The sequence below is a fragment of the Lepisosteus oculatus genome, chromosome 15, assembly GCF_040954835.1.
Source record: "Lepisosteus oculatus isolate fLepOcu1 chromosome 15, fLepOcu1.hap2, whole genome shotgun sequence".
Lineage (NCBI taxonomy): Eukaryota > Metazoa > Chordata > Actinopteri > Semionotiformes > Lepisosteidae > Lepisosteus > Lepisosteus oculatus.
Genome location: NC_090710.1, coordinates 4,149,085 through 4,170,649, shown reverse-complemented (window position 1 = coordinate 4,170,649; position 21,565 = coordinate 4,149,085). Strand labels below are relative to the sequence as shown.

General features: G+C 40.4%; 1 protein-coding gene across 17 annotated transcripts in view; it reads right to left on the bottom strand.

Moving 5' to 3' along the window:
• Positions 1 to 3,339: 3,339 nt before the first annotated feature.
• The window catches only part of caska (calcium/calmodulin-dependent serine protein kinase a), a 257,641-nt gene continuing 239,415 nt past the window's right edge, over positions 3,340 to 21,565 (bottom strand). For 12 of the 17 annotated variants that reach the window (XM_069178928.1, XM_069178922.1, XM_069178916.1 and 9 more), the window contains 5 exons: positions 17,332 to 17,412; positions 17,159 to 17,239; positions 11,164 to 11,366; positions 10,624 to 10,707; positions 3,340 to 4,800 (listed from right to left, as the gene is read on the bottom strand). In XM_069178928.1, coding sequence (XP_069035029.1) covers positions 4,624 to 4,800; positions 10,624 to 10,707; positions 11,164 to 11,366; positions 17,159 to 17,239; positions 17,332 to 17,412 — 626 coding nt within the window. In that variant the 3' untranslated portion in view covers positions 3,340 to 4,623. The remainder of the gene's footprint in view (positions 4,801 to 10,623; positions 10,708 to 11,163; positions 11,367 to 17,158; positions 17,240 to 17,331; positions 17,413 to 21,565) is intronic. The other 5 variants (XM_069178917.1, XM_069178929.1, XM_069178930.1 and 2 more) reach the window with 1 other exon arrangement.

The window sequence follows — 21,565 nt, the reverse complement described above, 5'->3', positions numbered from 1 at the left end:
GTACGAAACGGATATAAAGGAAAGTGGGGGCACAGAGCTTCATTTTCAATTGCCCTTTTATGAATATACGAGAGCAGTTTTACGATGTACAGTTTCTCTGTATTCTGCTGATTATTTTGCAGCAACGCACTTTAAGTGCGTTTAGACTCTTCCCAATACAATGTTGCATATTGGCGGGCTGTATTTCCTTACCTGGCGAGGATAAAGTAAACCTGCACACCCCAGTGTTTCACTCTATTGCACTGCAACAGTCACTGTAGTTGACATTTCTTATCTCCCGTTTGTCGCTAAATTATGCGTACATTTTACATTGAGCGTCAGTCGAAAACGCGTCATATGAATCTATCCATCATCATCATCCATCGCTGGCAAAGTACATTTGAATCTATACGGTTTTAGCCGACAATCACAAACCCTGGTAACACATCGCTGACTGACAAGTGAATCAATTGCACGGAATTCCATGTCCTTCCATGAAAAGGGATTAAAAAATTAGATATTTTTTTCAAATACAACACTAGTACGCCATCTCATTTAGATGGATTTTTTTTTGTACTAAGAAATGAAACACCTTATATTTCTGTTTATATTACGTGGCCACCGACAGAAAAATAACGACACTTGCGCATTTACCGTAGATTTTAACGGAGGTGCGGTGACTCAGACTAGATCTTGTGTTCGTGATCTACCTGCACAAACATCCAGTCGGGCTACTTGTCGGCGCCGTGAAGGGAAGGGAACAGTGCATGCTTTGCTGATGTTATTTGATCTAAACCAGGGTGTGGAGTTTAAAGTGCAAACCCTGTGCTATAAATAAAGTTCTGCGTCATATATAGTGTACAGGAAGATTCTTGTACTGCTGTTTGTGCGTAGGCTGTTCTTCAAAGTCGACGTATGTAACATCGCACATAAGCGAATCTTGCACTGGAAAAAGGAACCTGGTTTTGTGAAATCGCGCATGAAAATGAAGCTAACTTAAAAGGGAATTAGCTGCAAGCTATTGAGCGCTGGGCGATGCCAACGCGATTAGAGGAAACGGAAGAATTTCCATCTATTTGTCCGAGGCGTAACAGGAAACCTTGTGAACTTCTTCACTCTGCCTCTGTCGAGTTCGCTGCCTCGGTCTCTGTGCAGAGCCAGTGACGTAACACCCGCGTCGCCGTACGCGAGAACCAGTGTCAACAAGGTCATACTTACGTCACAGCCGGGTGCGTCTATTGAAGAAGTTTCATAAACATCCGACAGGCTTGGTGTTGCGAACTTTCTGTCGCTTTGTAGGCACTTGAATAAGTTGCTTAATATTTCTGTTAATCTCGAATCCCAGACGCATATTTAATAGGCACGGTCATGCCTTAAGGTATAAATTGAAGTAAAACTGTTAGTGGAATTATAACACTCGGAAGTCAAGTCATTTGCAACTGTACGATGAAGACTTGGACTGAGAAGGATAAAGTGTTCGAAAAGATTGAGGCCCTTTTCAGCTCTTCCTCCTCCTAACAAACTAGCTCTTTGTAAAACTCACGTTTTCCTTGTTTGACAGAGGTACTTTGCACTTTCACGTTTTAATGAAAAACTCCCACTTCATTTTTGTTGCAAAAATCCTCTGCGGTCAAATGATTTACCTTGAAAGACTAAAAAAAAAAAAAATCAACGAGCTTCCTGGAATTGACCCAAACGACTAAATAGTTTAGGTTTCATTTCCTCATGACACCAGTATCGAACCGGTTTTAATCCTCCAGAGTCTGTGCTGAGCCCCACCCCAATTTTCCTCTGGTGGAGCAAAGGCCCGGTTGCAAATAGTCTTACACGAGGGCGACAACCGCAAGCCGTAAACCGAAAGTGTTCGTCATTTTCTGTGCTGACGTTCGTTGAGAAGAGAAATCGGTTCTGGACAACCTCGGAATCACACCTGCCGTTAACTTCTAAAACGTCTGGAAAGCCGAAGTGCAAAACCCGCTGTTATAAATCATTCGGTGGCTTTTAATGGGGGAATCTTTAGTAGAAAGGGACGATGGTTTACTACAAATGCCTACATTTTTCAGGATAGGGTGACGATGTCACCCTTTATTTTACATATCTGTTCAATAAAGCGTAGCACGTATCTGGCTTTATTTAACACATACGGAAAAGTTATTTTGTATTCGGCTTGGAAGATGAATTAATCAGTCTCATTACACGACGGCTTATGTATTGCCGATAGAAAAAGTTTCCAAAGTCAGACTCAGCAGTGGCGCAGCAAGCGATGCACACGCGATCCTGAATTGACCGCTGGTCGCAGCTTGGCGGCAGCAGGCGTATAGTCAACTCATGTGTCACAAAACTGTGAAATGGGACCGACTCCAAAATATTTTTAATACTGTAATGGATTCGGGTTCTCGGGCACGTGCCCTCGTCCCTCCACCACATGGGCGGGAATATCCCTGTTACGCGCAGGGGCGTATGCAAACTAAATGGACAAAGCCAGAACATAAATTGCTTTTAAAGAACATTAAAGCAATTTTCTCTTGCTATACCTTCCCTTTCCCTTAAAAAAAGATTTTTCCTGACCTGCCTATAAGCTTGTGTTATCAAGATACTTTGGCCAGCAGTATAACGGGCTCCTCTCAGCTGTACCTGCGACCCTGGTTTCAGCCACAGCATTTAAGAGCAAAAAAGATCTCACTTTTATACATCATTACATTTACATTTATTTGGTTGATGCTTTTATCCAAAGTGATTTAAATTTCACCCATTTAAACAGCTGGGTAGTTTACTGAAACAATTTCGGCAAAGTGCTTTGCTTAAGAGTACAACAGTGGCGTCTCAGCTGGGATTTGAACCCACAACCATCCAGTTACGTGTCCGTAGCCTCAACCGCAGCACCACACTGCTGTCTTTAAGCTTTCCCGAATCTTCCTGCAGGGACTGATTCGGGCAGGGAGGGAGCGCTGTACTGGACCTGCAGTTCTAATTGATAAAATGTTCAGGGCTCTCTGAGCAGTGGGACTGTGAGTTAGCTGTGGTATACTGCTGGCACCGCTGTGCCAGTTGGTCTCCTTTCCCTCCTCTCCCCAGGCATATCTGTGTGGCATCGGAGGGCACAATGTAGCAACACAAATGCACCATTTTACTCCCCTCCTCTCAGCCTAAAGACCACCAATACCAAAATGCAACAAAACCTTAAGAGCTTGGGAGGAGATTGGAGAATCTTTCCCATCTGACAGAAATATAAAAACCGATGTTTCACTCCTTGTACAGATGATTACTGCACAGGACAGAGAAGTTGTGAAGAAAAACTGGTTTCTTGCGAGATCCTGGAGAGACTAGAAAAACCAGGAAAGAGTGTACAAAAAAGACAGATGAATCAAAGGCGATTTTACTCATTGAACACATAAAAGGAAATATATTTAAAAAACTGTTCATACTGAAGAGCTGCTTGTCATTTGCAGAGGAATTTATACAGGGCAGTCTGAAGTAAACAGTTTGTCATGTACATAGCTTTTTTTTTGTTGATGCACAAACTGGGTCTTCATTTGCTAAGTATTTATTTTTTTGACTTGCAAAATGTGTGCACCTCCTCAAAACAATTACACACAGAATAAAAATCAGCTTTTTTTTCCCCCTGTTCATTAAACTTAATTAAAACATTAATACTCTCAGACAACACATTTCTGAAATGGCGAATCTGGATAAATCTTCTTTCCCCTCATTTTTTTCTTACAACAAATTAAATTGAGACAAATTTACAAACACATCTCACCACATGATTAATAAAAATCAGTCGTTTATAAAGTTGCCCAAAATGCAAGGGATGTGCATAGGTGTACATTTTTCTTCTCTGTAAATATTTAATCCCCTTGGGTGCGTTTTGTCTTCCAAACTAATGGAATGTTCTCTGCTGTAGATAACAGTAGTTTTGACACTGGTAACACCAACAGCATGAAAGCTTGCGAATGTCCACATGCATAAGACCTCATTCAATTCTCTAAAACATTTATCTATTTAGAGAGACAGTATCTGAGTGAAGGTAGGTATTTTCAGGTGTGCACAAAAAAAACCCATCTGAAAAGTGTACTATGTGCATTTTATACATCTTTGCACACACACACTTATTACGCACACATACAAGAGCTAATTTACCTGATTTCAATTAAAATTCAAATGAAAGAAATGGGGGGTGTTGAATCGTTAAAGTCACACTGTAGTGTTTTATGTGCTTTACATTTGTCCAGCGATGATACACCACGAAAAAAAGGCAAGTTTTCTTGTGCAGAGGGCCGATTCGGTCAAACTGACCCCCCGTTGTTAATGAAGGCTACAGTTTGAGATTTAGTCACAGGAGGGGTCAGGTTCCTCATGTCTTTCCTTGCCAGAGATGAATTAAGATACTGTCTCTTTAAAAAAAATCTCTATAAAATGTTGCCTCCTATCTATAAGGACATGACAATATTCAATTTTTTATTTTTTTTATGCAACACTACGTCTAGGTAGTCTGAAGGGGGCCAAGACCTATTGACCGCAGGTCGTGTACACTGAGGTTTCTGACTGTCTGAGGTGGTTTCTTTTCCAAGGAATGATGAAGTTTCCGCAGAAATGCATTGTAAAGGTTGGGGAGGCAGGGAGGCATGTTGGGAGGGCAGGGGCCTAATAGACCCAGGACACTGGCACCCACTGTGGTGTTGTACACACCACGTCGATGGCTTCCTCCAGGTGTCTGATGGTCTCGTCGATCTCGTTGTTGATGATCGTCAGGTCAAAGTAGTGCGCGTACGTCTTCTGGAGAATCTCGGATTCCTTCTGCAGCCTCTGGAGGGATTCGTCCTGAGAGCCACAAATGAGAGAGGGAGAAAAAAGAGAGAGGGGGGCTCATTGCTCACAGTGCAATCGCTGGGTGGAAAATATTCAGTACGCAAAATAACTTGAATGGGTGAGGTAGGGGGTACACACGCGTATGAAATGGAGTCCCCTCATTTGCTAGTCGAGGTAAAAGGGCTAAGAGAGCAAGAAACATTGAAGTGGGAGCTAAAATGAATAAAATGTTATTTTTATACAACAACTTAAAAACAGTACACGATGAAGTGAAAATGAAAAACTGAAACATTCTAGACAAGGAAATGGAATGGCCGATGTCCTCAGAAGTCAACATCACCCCTCAGGCAGTGAAAGGACTATAAGCTCAGAAGTACATAGTACTAGCACAGAAGAGGCAGAAGTGTTTCAGGAACTAGAAACACTGAAATGGAACAATTTGCTATTTTACCAACTGAACTTAAGGAAATAAGCCACTGACGTAAATCTTGCACCTCAAGACAGGGTCTGGTGAATTACTACAAACGTAGTGTTCATCCAGAAGAACGGTGACAAAACTGACCCAAGTATAGAACAAAAAGTCTACATTCTATGACTAGAACTAAAAATAGAGGTCTGCTTGGAAACAGGATCCTAAAAGGCAGTGAACAAATTTACAAAAAGTATGACCTTGCTTAGCTAACTTGTTAGAATGTTTTGAACAAGAAACAACAGTAGAGAAAACACCAAGCACACAACAGATGCCATTTCAGGATGTAGAATTTCAGGTGGCTGTGGATACAGTTGCCCATAAAAGAGTAATTCTCAGATTACAGGCATAAGGCAGACAGGGAAATGTGAGTTTGTTTTGAGAATTGCTTCCAGAATACAGCTAAGGGCAGAGTGCTCTAAATGGGGTGATGTAATTAGTAGTTTAATTTATACTGATGATCTAGACTTTGATATAGTAAGTAAACATGTCAGGTTTTTAGACAATACAATCCAAAATAGGAGGTTTAGCACACAATGAAGAAAGAGAAAATCAATTGAAAATAAATTAAAATTTAATTCAAGATACGGCAAACAGCTGGCAGATGACATTTCACAGACACATGCAGAATATTGCAAGCAGGCATCAAAAACATCTGGGAAGCACTGAGCTTCATGAGACTACTTATGAAGATTTAAGTGATGTTGAAATGTTCATATCTTCTGGACAATACAGAGAAACAAACCAAAAAGGCAAAAAAAAACACTATATGTGAAAGGTAAAGCTGTATAAGGCACAAGTAAGACCTTATCTAGGATGCTGCGTGCAATTTTGGTCTACATCTCACCAAAACGATATTTCTTCTTTCTGCTTTCTCCTTAAAGGAATGGCCTACACTGGCATGCTAACAGACCTGAATCTGTTTAATCTTGAACAGAGAAGATTACAAGAGGTATCTGTTCCAAGTATTGAAAATCCTCAAAAGCCACTGACAAAGTCAAGTCAAAGGACTTCAGAATGCACAGTGAAATATGAGCCAGAGGACACAAGTGGAAATTAAACATTTCCTTCCCAGAGGTTCCATGATTTACTGCTTACTTTTAAAATATTCAGGTTTTTCAATAAAAATGCTTGGAAATGTATCAGAATTTTGTGAGCACAAAATGTTGTGTAAGATGCCATTTAAGATTTCCAAACAAGCTCTTTGCAGCGCTGGAATGACAACAGGTCACAAAATATGTTACAAAAAGCCCCCTATAACACACAATGCTGGATTTATAAACTTAAATGTTCCCAGAGTCTTAAAATAATTGTAAATCCTTCTGAAGGCAGATTAATGAAGAGGCACTGAAGATTATTTATAGTGGAAAGGAAAAATCATTAAAATCACTGGGCAAAAAAAAAACATTTCTATCTACCTTTTATAAACTCATTTGAATTAATCTAGCTGTGCTCCACAAATCCCTATCTCTTAGTCTTCACTGATGTAAAACCCACATGATCCACAGACTGACTTCACTGTCCTCCAACACCCAGGTTAAATGCTGCCAACACTGGGTGCATGCTTAAGCAGCAGCTATTGTAGGAAGGGGAAAGTAACCCATCTATCAGCAGAAAGCCGCTTATTATTTATTCCTGTCATACCAGCAGCCATATCACCCTGCAGCACTGGCAACCCACTGAAGCTCAGCAGGTGTGAGCTCGGTCAGTACCTGGATGGGAGACCTCCTGGGAAAGCAAAGGTTGCTGCTCTCACCCTACAGTCTATGTGGGTCCTAATGCCCACATACAGTATAGTGACAGGGACACTACCTGTAAAAAGACGCCGTCTTTCAGATGAGACATAAAACCGAGGTCCTGACTCTCTGTGGTCATAAAAATCCCAGGGCGTTTTTCGAAAAGAGTAGGGGTGCAACTCCTAACCAATCATGGCCTCCTAAAAATCCCCATCTATGAATTGGCTTCATCACTCTGTTCTGCTCCCCGCTAATAGCTGATGTGTTGTGAGTGTTCTGGCGCACTATGGCTGCCGTCGCATCATCCAGGTGGGGCTGCACACTGGTGGTGGTGGAGGGGATCCCCATTACCTGTAAAGCACTTTGAGTGGAGTGTCCAGAAAAGCGCTATATAAGTGTAAGCAATTATTATTACAGCAGCCTGAAGCCCATTCTGGAATCACAGGGCACAAGGTGGGATTGATCCTGCACAGGACTCCAGTCCATTACAGGACACACACTACTATCTATTAATATCTTGTACTGAGAGGAATCCAGAAGACAGGGACAGGTGCAGAGCACAGAGCACTAGGTACACGCAGCGATGACGACTACCGACAAACACACACTAAAAAGCTATCACTATAAACAGGGAGTGGGCCCCAGATCCACAGACTAGCTTCTGGTAATACTTACAGGCAATTTTCTGCACCACCTGGGCAGCTGAGGAGAATGAGAAGGGAATGCAAGAAAATAAAATGGAAGCACGAACAGAGGACAGGCAAATTAAAAAAAGACGGCAAAGAGAATGCGCACACGGGAAAAGAAAAACAAGATGCCTGATGATGTGAAGGGATGACAACCTGCAGGAGAGCTGCAGTCCATCACCAGTGACTGAAAGAGAGAGATTTTAAATGCTGTTCACGTCAGGCAGCCATTATTCATTTACTATAGGCCATTTACAAAAGAACTAACCATCTGGGCTGCTCTTATAAATAGACAATACAATAGCCGATAGCCCTACAGAGCTGTTTGTGAATTCAGCATACACAGGCAACAGAATAATGAATGACCGACGGCAGGGCAGTCTGCAAAGCTCAACTTCCCTCAAGAACAGGTAAGAAAAGTAATCAGTGGAAGCATGCAAATATGCTTCAAAAAACACATTTCATGTGTTCTGGGAAGTGCTCAAAGGACAGTGAAGTAAAAGCTCTTCAGGTTATTTTCCAGACGTTATCCCCAATCAGTGTCTCACATTAAAGGACAGGAAACCACGTTAGAAATTTCAAAGAGATTTTTGTTTTTATAAAAAAGATGCTCGTCTTGGACAAACTTAACAATTTTACGGCTAACAGTCAGTAGGTTACAGTATATAAAATTCAAAAGCTCATTCAATGTTACAGGTGATATGAGAATGCACACAAACACTTTTTTACCAGCAAGCATTGCTAGTTAAATATTTAGCATTTAGTAGGCAATTATTTTGAAAAATGTGCTGCAAGGACAATACAGCTGTAACACTACTGTGCTTCACAGTGACTGGAAAGCACAGGGCTCTGTGCAATAATAGTCATTTTAAGCACTTAAGGAGTCAGGACCCCGTGGTAAGCTATCAACATGGTACCAGTCTCCACTGCATTACCTTAAATGTGTTAATAAAACAAATAGCTTCATTATAGTATTAAAAATTGATACCTTTGCATCTTCCATGTCTATGTTTTTCTGATCACCAACATACACAAAAATCTAAACTTACAATTGTCACAAACAGCCAATCTGGAATTGTCATTTGAGTCTCAACGCACAGCTGCAAACCCTGTCGCCGCAGATGGGAGAACAAGGAAGCAGAGGCAGACTCCTCCTCCTGCCCATCTCTGAACATGCCACAGGTTGCACTGCCCTATAAACTGGGAGACCAGCACTGATTGGAGGAGACCCACATCTCCCACCAACGGAAACACAAGCCTGCAAGCTTCCAGAAGGTTGCAGGGGTCACCTTGTTGCTGAAAGCTTAGGGAACTGTCTGACTAATCCAACCGGCACCAGGGGAATCCCACTCACAGTTGACTAGTGCTATGAAGCTGTCTCCAAGAATGGTACTCAACAACACTGATTAGGCATCAGGCAACTAAAAGTCTTCAACATTGCATGAAAAAGTTTGCAAGGCTTTGTATGATTTAGAAATCTGAAAATATACATCTTTCAAATACCACACTGCTTAGCTGATCCACATGAACAATATAGTGACGTCTCAGACTGTGACCTTCAGAACAGACTGAAGTTAACTTACTCCTTTTGCTAATGGACCAAGGTACGCTACTTCCACGTTTTGATCGGCTGATTTAAAAAAAAATTCTGAAGCTCTAGGCAGCCATTTTGAATTGAATAAAATATTTTTAGTCTATTAATATATTTTAGCAAAACCTTTTTCCTATCTAAGATCAAGAGCATTAAAAATGCTAAAAGGTTTCTGATCGTAGAGTGTCAAGAAAAATCTAATTACTCAAACGTTTGGCCATGTTCTGAACTGTTGATGAGTGCAGCTCTCCTTCAGACTTCCTCTAGACAGCAGACAACTCAGCCACTTAAGAGTTCCTTTTTCTTGATTTCAGGGGTGGTTACCTCACATCTGAACTGTCTCTGCGTGTGCACCCTGTTACATATACAAGATCATGCCGCATTTAAAAGGAATATCACAGCCTAAACATCTTTCTTTCATCACCAAGTTTGCAGTGTTTCTATGACATCACATGCAATTATTAAAAAAAACATTTTTTCAGGAATATTGCTGGGCAGTGAGAGGCACTGGCAGAGTAAAACAGCTCACTAGATCTGTGTACTTGGTGCAGCTCTGAATTGGTTCCCAATGAAGATCTGCAGGGCTCTCTTCTCTTAACAGAAATGTGAATCGCTTGTAGCACAGTGCTGGAGACCGAGGTCTGTGACATCAACAGCTCAAGACAATTTGCTGTGCAGAGGTCCAGAGAGATCGATCCTCAAAATCAGAAATCACTCACAAGTACCATCCAGGGTGTAAAGTGATATTAAAAACACACAAGCTGGAGTAGCAAACACTGCCTTTCAAGGCAAGCTTTTAAAACCCTTTCTTGTACAGTGGCTGTGACTTCCCCTTACTCACTGCATCTTTACTGCCACAATTAGTTTCCTAGATTTTCTGAAGCCACTGGCTGTATTTTACAAGCACAGGTGCATTCCATTATGCGGTGTAGACAGATGGGGAATTAACAAGTATTTTGTGGTTCTCTGCATACCTTCTCAAATGTGCTGGGTGTTTGAGACAGACCTCAAGTGTGTGGTAATGGCGCTATCAGTTACAATACACTTCCTCTATCAATGGCTTGGAGATGACCACAGGCGCATTTCATTGAAAAACAGAAAACAATTGGATGGATGAATGAATACATAAGCCTGGGTGCGATAATAGCCAACAACACTCCCCACTTGGCTGGTCGTTTGCCCTTATGAAACATGACCCTTCAATGGGCTGCAGGAAATGGTAGCATCCTGTGCAGTGACAGCTCCGCACTCGCAGGACTCTTCTGTCCCGAGCACCAGTTCAGCTGCACTGCAGAGGAACGTGCAGGAACCAGTGAAAAAGGGTGCGGCTGCGTTTCTACAGCATCGCCTTACCTCATTGATCCCAGGGGTGATGGTGGGTGCGGCGATGAAGACGACGTAAGGAGCAAACTCGGCTGTCCTCAGGACTTTCAGGGCCTGCAAGCACAAGAAAAGCAGGCGCTGTTCATCGGCTGTCATTTGCGTCTCACTGAAGATTCGGGAGGTCAGAGTGTTTTGGACAACAAGCAAGGAAGACAGACCGATTCCCAACACTGGAATTTGTGGCATTTAACACACTGAAAAAAAATATTTTAAATGCTATACTGAGCCCCCTCAATTGAAGAAAGGCTACCTTCACATCTGTGGTAAAAAAAACAACTATGATGGCCTAGATGTTTAAGTTGCGTGTGTGCTCTGTTTTGGCAATGTATGTTATTTTTGCCTCGTTTTTCATAGAAGGAACTATCAGAGCCAATCTTTGTTTAGAAAAGATGGCATTTTGCAATTAAAACAGAAAAGGCTCCTCCAATGCAAGAGATCAGGCCTCGAACTGGAACAGATCTCCTTGGTTGACATGAGTCCTCCAACTGTATCTGGCAAACAGAATCATACCTGAGGCTCAACGTCTAGTATTGCTATCAGCCCTTGCTCATGGATCTTCCGTATCGTCTCCAGTCTTGTCCCATACATAGCGTCCTCGTGGCTGCCGTACTCCAGGTAATCGTTGTTTGAGATGTCCTGCATCATTTGGTCATGTGATACGAAGTAATAGTTCTTGCCATTTTCTTCATCTTTCTTTGGAGGTCTGGTTGTGTCTGAGGGCAGCACAGCGTGGGAGGGGAAAGAAGGAAGAGAGAATCATTACAGGTCAGCATGAGATGGGCCTGCTTCGCCACATGACCATTCGCACAATCTGAATCCCTGAACCTCATAACATGCTTCAACAAAAACCTTCAAGAAACCAGAGACCAAATACATCTGTGTATGCTTACTCAGAGTGCATCAGTTAGAACACCACTTTCCCACCTGGAAGCCTGATCTTGATCTGACCTCAGCAGCTAAGCAAAGTCGGGTTTAGTAAGAGGAAATTCTGGTTCCCAATGGACCAAAGGCACAGTCCTTCAGATGAGTCATTATATGGAGGTCCTAGGATCATTCAAAGTACCATGATACTGCTCACATGACTAAGAGTGTTAACCTTGACGTCCTGGCTAAATTACACTCTGTATTTCTACAATCTGGCTTTACACTCAACTGGTGAAGCACTTTTGCACTTCTCCTCTTCATCTGCTGTGCAGTGGTGCACAATGCAGCCAGGTGGATGATGTAGGACCCCACTTATGTTCAAAACACACAGCTACAGGTATGGGCTGGTACTGTCCACCTCCTACTGCTGCTCCATCTGTTGTATTACTGGGAAATGTGTGTGCCCTGTTTTGGAGTTGGGGGGGTGGTGATGGTTGTGATTGAACAACATCGAGGATGCCCACAAAATTCTTCAAAGCCCAGAGCTGTTGACTTGTCATTATCTCAAACTGAGTGGAAAGAGTTTTGAAAATGGGAACCCCAACTTGAATGAGTTTGACATTAATGCCTCCTACCAACCCCAAAGGCAATCTGCTATTTCAAATCTTTCTTAAAGAGCTGGCAGGCCTACTAGCATCTTTAGCAGTGCTAATGGTGTAACTGTTTGATTAACAAGAATAAAACCACGTTTTCTCTTGCAATAAAACGGAACACGGTGCATCAACCCATTTATGTGTCACAACACAGGGCGTTATTTGAATAGGAACCATCTGGATTAACTAATGCTACTACCTTTTCTGGAATTAAAACGACTGCAGACTAAAAAGGTTAAAACATCTAAAATTATACTTCATTCTGTAGGCTTGAGGAAAATCCTGAGCAACTGCCTCCAGTTTAAACCATAAAAAGTAGTATGGCGTCACTTTACTTTGTTCCCTGAAAGCCCGGAGCTGAAGCACTGATGCCTCTGCAGGCTTTCTACATCCCCAAAGCTGGTTAACTGGTTTAATTAAGGCAATTAGGAGCTGGTTCGGGTTTAACCAAGGTGAAATGAAAACCTATAGACACACATGGACTCCAGGACTGGGGATGGACCACCCTGGTGTGGATTTTAGCCTCTGACATTGGACAGAGGAAAACACCAGCCCTGGAGATCACCAGTCCAGAAGAAGCTTTAGATGTCACCCTGCATTGACAATTGTGAGGAACAGTATCATTGTATCGTCAAGTCATTAAATGAGCAATCTTCCATCAGTTTAAGACAATATGTTTATCTTTTCTAGAATTAATTACTATAATGTGCTACTCACTGGGGTACCTAAATCCACACTGAACAACACTTTTGCCATTCATGTGTGAGAACATTACTCCTGTTCTGGAGTCCATGCACTGGCTTCCTATCAGGTTTCTTGTTGATTTCAAAATCCTCATGATCACCTACATATAAATCTCTGCATAGCCTGGCACCTCAGTACCTGACCTTTTATCTTCCAACTCCCCACCTTGCAGCCTTCATTCATTTGTCTCTTCTGCCAGTTTACATCCTATGGTTGACAGGGTCTTCTCTTGCTACACTCCAAAGCTCTGTAATTCGATTCCAGGACATCAGAGAGACACCTACCCAGAGCACATTCACATCTAGACTCAAAGCCTATGTCTTCAGAAAGGCTTCAATTCATCTAATGCAGTTCTAATTCCTTGTGTTTATTTTGCTAATTTTGTTATCTCCTTTAATAATGTTTAATTTTTTTATATCTATTTTTCTTTAAAGCACTTTGAGAAGCTACTTTTAAATTAGCTATTTAAATACATTTTATTATTATAACTGGTTCAATCTAAGCTATCAAGAGATGATTTAGAATGAAGACCAAAACACCTTGTAGATGTTCCCTAAAGATTGTAGACGGTTACAGGTGATTTTTAAACCCAAAAAAATATTTTGTTGCTAATATCTAGGGGTTGGCGAGACATTCTTTCCCTCAAAAGGTTCCACATAAAAGTTGGACCTGCTGGATTGAGTCTCACAATTTCCATTTTCCTCTCACAGACAGGGGAACACCATGAGTGAGGGATGTCAGCAGCTGGAACTGAAATGGGAAATGTGGCTAATGGTTCTTTCAGGTCTGTACACAGCAATGCAACTTCAATTGGCCAACGAGTCTGAAACACTGGTAATTAATACACTGGGCCATGCCATGATCTTTAAACCTTCAGGCTCCTGCCAACCCCCCCTAGCAGCTTGTGGCCTACGCCTGATCTCTTCCTGTTCATCATTCCCAGAAGACCTCTTCTTCACACATAGCCTGAACAACCTTCAAGGATCCCTTTGTATGTTTCCTGTCTACGTTTTCAGAAACTGAGCCATTCAGAAACTCTGCTCATTAAACCACAGGGCTTTGAACTACAGTTTGGAGATAAAATGGTCCAAAACAAGGTTTCAGACTTTCAAGGAAAGTAGAATATGAAGGAATGAAACTAAGCCAGAAACAGAAGTAAAATGGGACAGGTTACTAACACAGAAGAATCTGTAGGGTAACAGTTTCAAAATCAGGTGACAGATGGCACAGAAGAGATTCAGGTCCATAAGTGAATGAAAAGGTTATTAAGTTGGGTTTAGTAGATCAATTAGGGAGGATTTAAGGACAGAGAAAACCCTTTGTAAAATGATTTAAAAAATAATGGGATCCAGATGTACTTGAATATTTTCGAAGCACAGGAAAAAAGATAGAAAGGCCAACAAAAAATCAGAAATGGTTGGTTAGCTACTAAAAAATAAATGGCTTCCTGTCGCTTGTAACTTTACAATTGAACTGGATTGAAACTTACAGCATGTATCAATAACTACAGCAGCAGAAGAACAAAAAGCTATGCTGCAATTTAATAATTAAAAATACAACATGGAAAGCAATATAGATTCCATTATTTACAATGGATATAAAAAGTCTACACACCCTTATTGAAATTGCAGGTTTTTGTGATGTAAAGCCAGAAATCAAGACAAACCATGTCAGACATTTTTCCATCTTTAATGTGACCTTGCAACCAACAAAATTCAAGAGAAAAACAAATAGATAATTGTTAGGAAAAATAATTTAAATAAAAAACCTACAACACCCTGGTTGCACACCATTTTATAATGGGGGCTATAGTTGTGTTCAGAGTTAACCAATCACATTCAAAATCATATCCAAAGGTAAGTAGCACAAAGTGATTCTGATTAACCCCAAGTAAAAATCAGCTGTAGGATTGCCTTGAAACGTTCGTGGTTGCATCCTACTGGGATAGCCATGGTCCGCAAGGAGCTGACAAAACATCTACAGGATCTTATTGTTGAAAGGTACCGATCAGGAGAGGGATATAAAAGAATATCAAAGGCATTGGATGTACCACGGAGGACTGTGAAGACTATCATCAATAACTGGAGAAAATATGGCACCAGAGGGACATATTAATATGACAAATATTGATATGACATATGACAAAATAAGGACGACCCTCCAAAGTTGACAACAGGACAAGGAGCAACAGCAACATGAAAGGAGCTGCAGGATTTCTGGCAGGTACTGGTCACTCCTTGCATGTAACAACAATCTCCCGTATTTTGCACGTCTGGGCTATGGGGTAGGGTGGCAAGATGGAAGCCATTTCTCACAAAAAAGAACATACAAGCCTGTCTAAATTTTGCAAAGAAATACATTCAATCACCCCAAACCATGTGGGAAAATGTCTTATGGTCTGATCAGACAAAGGTTGAACTTTTTGGCCTTAATTCTAAAAGATATGTTTGGCTCAAAGACAGCACAACTCATCATCCAAAGAACACCAAACCTACTGTGAAGCATGGTGGTGGAAGCATCATGCTTTGGGGCTGCTTCTCTTCAGCTGGGACAGGGGCTTTAGTCAAGATAGATGGGATAATGACTAGCTCCAAATATCAAAATAGTTTGGCACAAGACCTGCTGGCCACCTTTCACCATTATAACGACCCAAAGCACACATCAAAGTCAACCAAGGAACGTCAAAGATCAAAGTCTTGGAATGGCCAAGTCAGACCCCAAACCTCAATCCCATAGAAAACCTGTGGAATGACTTAGAGAGCTGTGCACAGGAGATCCCCTGGCAAATTGAAGGAGCTTTAACTTTTTTACAAGTAAGAGTGAGATAAAATTGTCCAGGTGTGCAAAGTTGATAGAGACTTATTCACAAATGTTTACTGCTGTAATAAATGTAAAAGGTGCTTCCACAAAGTATGTTTGGGGGGGGGTATGCACTTATGCAACCAGGGTGTTTTCACTTCAATTATGTTTCCTAATAATTATCTATTTGTTTTTCTTTTAAATTTTGTTGTTTGCAAGGTCACATTAAAGATGGAAAAATGTCTGGCCTTAGATCACAAAAACCTACAATTTCAATAAGGGTGTGTAGACTTTTTTATATCCACTGTAGTTAAAAATGAGGTTCACACTTAAACCTCTTTTCTTTGATTTTATTTTATACTGCCTTGTGCCAGGCAAGCAGAACACCTTGTCGCGAATCAGGAAAGCAGAATTATGAGCAATGGAAATTGTTGTATTATTGTTTTAATTCTAGACAGCAAAGTTAACATTTGGACCTAGATCCTTATACCCAGCATTAATACCTTGTTATTGCTTGGGTTATCTAATAACTCTTGAATTTATTGACAACTGAAACTAAAAAACAAGTTGACCATTAATCTTTTTAATCACAGAAGCAACAGCAATCCATGTGGTGTGTACTTAAAGAAAGCAGCATCCTGCAAAGGTGACATTTAAATGAAAGTGGTTTTGAATCATTCTAAAAAAGCCATTCATGAAATTATCTGGAAAAACATAGCTTTTACAGTAAGTGTCACTGGTCATGTCCTAATAATCACTCCTGCCTCAGGTTTTCACTGGCTATTTATATGTGTTGCGTTTTGTACAATTTAAGAAATTTCAACATGGCAATATTTATAGTGTATTTATGAACCACTTTATAGTTATACTCTACAGTGCCAAACGTAAGTGTATAACCAGCATAAATACTGCATAAAACCCATTCCAATCGAATAGGATGTATTCCATAATGAATTTCTAATGATTACTTTTGTTTTGAGAAATTTTAACTAATACAGTGATTTTTTAGGTACGTTTGGTCTGAATAGCTTTGTTTTGTCACTTGTTTTGAAAATAAAGTTATTGATCAATAATATCAGTATCACAAAAAAGTACTGAAGAGACGAGGCTAGAAAAAACTTCCCAAATGTTTTTGACTCAGATACAGACCTGTTGTTAGCTGTAGTCAACATATCACTACTGTTTCTGGTAATTTGTGAACATATTGATACACTGTACAGGGTATTGAAATTGATAGTGTGAGCTGCAATTCAACCAATGATTTAGCTTTCAGGACTCTAAAATCCAGATACAGTAGCTTTAAATCCTCAAGAACTCAGAAAATGTTCTTACAGTAGCCGGATCTAAATTGAAAACACTTTTTCATATTATCCTTCCAGTGAAAGAAAAGGGAGACTACTTATAAATCACACTACCTGTGAAGAAAGTCATCAAGCAGTACTTACGGGGAATGGGGTATGCAAATCTGTCAGGATGCTTTGTAATTAATGTGTTCTTAATGTGTCTTCTCCCAACACCGTGTGCACCTGTTAAAAAGGGGAAGAAGAAAGCTTTATGTTTTTTATGCTTTATGTTACACAAGGAAACTACCAGGTTCTCACAAATAAAATGAACTTACCTAACAAGACTAGTGTTTTCCTTTTGAAGGCTGGTAATTTCACTACTTCTTCATACGTGACGAGATCTAGTTGATCAAATACTGCAAAACAGACAAAGTGTGAATGCAGATTTTTCCTTTGGTTTAGTGAAAGTTAAGTGAACCCACAGACAAATCTACAGACCTAAATGTTAATGTTAAAAGACTGACCAATTTATGCTGAAGACTGATTTTCAGGAATGATGTTTGCGAAGAGTGATTTCTAAGAGCCTTGGAACTCACAACGGATTCAACATTCAATGGATCTGGCATTTTAAACCAGTTTGTAGAATATTTATCATAATCTGGTATTTTTCATCTCTCTGTATGTCATCCATTTTCTGAATAATCATGCTTCTGACAATGCACAAACATTAACATGCTGCTGGACTGGATGGGACAATCTAATCAAGCCATTAGCACATACCCAAATGAAAAGACTAACACCGTACATTTTATCCACACATGTGATACAATAAAAATGTGGTATTTTTTCGCCTAAGATAATTACTACAAGCATTACCATTAAACCTCTCATATTCACCCTTTTTGTGCTTATTTCTAAATTGTATGAATAATATAGGCCTAATTTTCTCCTCAGAATTCAAACTCGTTCTCCAGCACAGAGCTTTGCTCCTAGCATGCATTTCCTGTTAGCACTATTTTTGAAGGATGTGACTTCTGCAGTGCTAATGTGAAGAACTCAGGGGTTGAAACTAAAGACAAGACACAGCAGGAGATCTTGGGATACTGCAATAAAAACAGTAGTGAAATGAGAATGGACAAGCGTTTCATGAGGATAAAAATTAAAAATGGTTCTCTGTAGCACAATGATATATTCATTTGAAATGATGGTGAAAGATGAGGGTTAAGATCTACAGTGGCAATGAATTATGAGTATGCATGTTAATCAGCTCTTCACCCAACCACAATGCAACAGCAGATGAAACTGCAAAGTTACCACAGTTCCTTTTGTTGGCCACATAAAGGATACAAAAATGTATTTACATGTACAGTATAAATGGCAAGTCGCCAAACTTACTTATGGACCTGTATGCACAAAACCTATGTTTACAACTGCATCTCGGTGAAGGCTTCTCTGGGATCTATAGCTAAATAACCCGTCAGAGGCTTTTAGCTGTGACAGAGGTCTTGAACTCAGAATCTGAAAGGCCGAGGACTCTCGCCCACGTTTGTTCCATCCTGTTTTATTACATATTTTTTAAAACCAGACAAAGAGTTTGGTTTAAGTATTTCATTAAATGGACAAATGGAATACTAAAAACCTCTGGGAAAGAAGTCTTTTTTTAAAAAGCGGCAAGGCTTGTGTGAAAGTCTGCTGTTCGTCCAGCAATGTTCATATCCAATACAGAGGCCTGTGGCATTAACGAGAGCAGCTTCAAGCACATGGGAATTGTCCTTTATCCACTTCAACTCCCTGAGCTAGTGGAAGAGATGGCTGCCTTCTGCCTCAGCATCTGTGTGAGGCCCTGCGCCGTAGTGTTGCACAAGGGTATGCCCCAGGTCAAAAACTGCTCATTTTAACATGGCAGTGCTCTGTAGTGAAGGCTTGAGATGAAATGTAAATCGAGGACATGAAGGACTGGAGTGTGAGACCCCGGTCCCACACTTTCGAGGGCTCACGAAGGTGAATTCTACAGGACGTTCGGCAGGAGCAGATGCTAACAGGAAACTGAGTCGTGTCACACCACAACAAAGGGAGGCAAAATCAAAACCACACTGACACTGCACAGCGCTGTCTTGCCAGTTTTGCTTTTGTCAGACGTTGTTCTGAACAACTCTCAACAGAAACAAAACGAGTTGAATAGCAACAATAAGAAGAAGAGTAAGACGAAAAAAAACTTGAAGAAAACAGGTAAGTAGCAAATAAAGAGGCATTGTCACTCAATGTGTTACTTACATGCAGAGAGGCCATTGGGAGCAGACGGCATGAAAAATGTACAGGGGGTCATTGAGATATGGTTCAGTTACATCAGTTAACAAAGAAAATGCATCAAAAATGCACACAGTAAAGCTAACATGCAGTATTATAAATCACACAGCAAATCACACACTCACATCAAGTAATGATTAACACTGCAGTTAGACGAATTGTCAGCATGCTCTTTGCCAGTATACATAACTATCTATAAGACATAATTGTACATTTACACGAGGCAGTTTTACCCTTAAGAAGCAAGCGAGGAAGCTATTAGCCTCAGAGGTTTGAACATGCAATTTTACATAAAAAAATATACCCCTTGAAGGAAGATCTTACAGCAAGTAAAACAGCAAACAATTGAAAAAGAGGGCAAAAACAAAACAAAAACTGACTGCACTGCACTGGAAACAGCTATCTGCACTGAATGCTGGGAAACGACACCCTGCCTCAACAACCAGACATTTTGTTTGCTTTCCCCCCACAGACTGTTTCTAAAAAATAATCCAAACCACCACAATGGGTTTTAAGTCTAAAAAAACACTAGAATGTAAGTATTTAATCATTTAAAAATTAAATATTAATGATAGATAAAAATTGAAATTAACCCGGTGATGAGGAAGGCTAGAATAATTTCTAATGTCTCATGTATTTTATTTCCTCGTGCAAATTAAATCATTGTATTTAAAGACAAAATGAAGCATTGATATAATACATACATTTAGCCAAGTCCTAGGCTTGTATAAATGTATTTAATACATTACCACAGAGAGAAGTAATTGTACTGGTGATTAGACTGTGTCTGGAGAGGTCATGTACAACTGTGTCTGACAAAAGCCAGGGTGGACAGAATTTAACCCCAAAGAGACTCACACGACAATACTTTACAGAAGTGGATAAAAATGCCTCAATAAGAAATTTTAAGAAAGACGACAAAAGGGAAGAAAGACGGATTTGTCAGATTTGACAGATGGTTGTGTGCTGACAATCACCTAATACAGGGGATCTTCAACCCTCATCCTGAAGAGCCCCCATTCAGTTATTCTGACAACCCTAAATCACCTGCTTTTTAAAGATCAGAAACACAAGTCAAAGCAACTGAGCAATTCAGCAAGGAATGTTTCACTGTAGGAATCTCAAGTTCATGAGGGCAGAAGGATATTCTGATTGTTATTCCAAATGATCTCTGAAGTAATTCACCGAACAAATCTCCGGCTTAATTGATCATTACAGGCTTTTGGAAAAGTGATGCTCTAAAGGCGGCCTTTGAAACCTGCAGGACTGGAGCTCTCACAGACCAGGGCAGGAGACATTGACTTTTTTTAGGAATAGAAAGACAAAAGGAGCAAAACAGTGGACCGACGGGTAGCCCTTGTTGCGAGACGAACACACCAGAAAGAAACATGGGAGAACTTCTGGCCGCCTGCCATATTTTATTGAACAGCTGTCCATGTTTTGGCAAAATAGCCGTTGTCACTGCATGGCTTTTTTGCCAAAACATTGACAGCTGTTCAATAAAATTTATTTTGAAGTACAGAGTATGTCCAGTCAACTCTACTTCCTACATTGTTTTTTCTCAGCACCTCTGATAGTTGGTTATGTGTTCTTTTCCTCTCTTTTTTTTGTCTGCCATATTTCCCTGGATTTTAGACAGTTTTCTCTATAGCAAACAGATGTGTACAGCCTACAGCTCGGGAACATGTGGAGAAACAAGCCTGTCTGTGTGCTCATCATGTGCAAACATCTTTTCCAGAGCAATATAAACTCCAAAAAAAACATTCTTCCTTCCTTAATCAGATTCAGGAAACTAGGACACTGGGCTCAATGGGGATTAGTGTTTATCTGCTGTCAGCTCTACAGCTGGCAAAAGTGTGCAGGTTACACAAACACAGTCTAAATGATCCACCCTGCGTCCTGCACATAGCAAATGCCTCGTGTCCTTAAAGTACAGGGAAAAGCTCAAATACTGTAGGTAACACAGGGACTACAATAATTCTTAGCCTGCAAATCACCACCGGCACTGCAGCTATGTTACAGAGCTACAGCTTCTAAGATGAATTACTGTTCAAATGGCCACCTAAAGGAAACACCTATTGCCAAATTTAGCATTATGTAAATACATTTATCTTAAGAACTCCAATTAAACACACTGCAGCAACAAGACACTAGCAGAATTACAGAAAAATGCAAAATGACAGAAAAGAATGAAATAAAATGTATCTGACAATAATGGAAACATTCTAGAGAAAGAAAGGGAAATGGCAGATTGACAGTTCT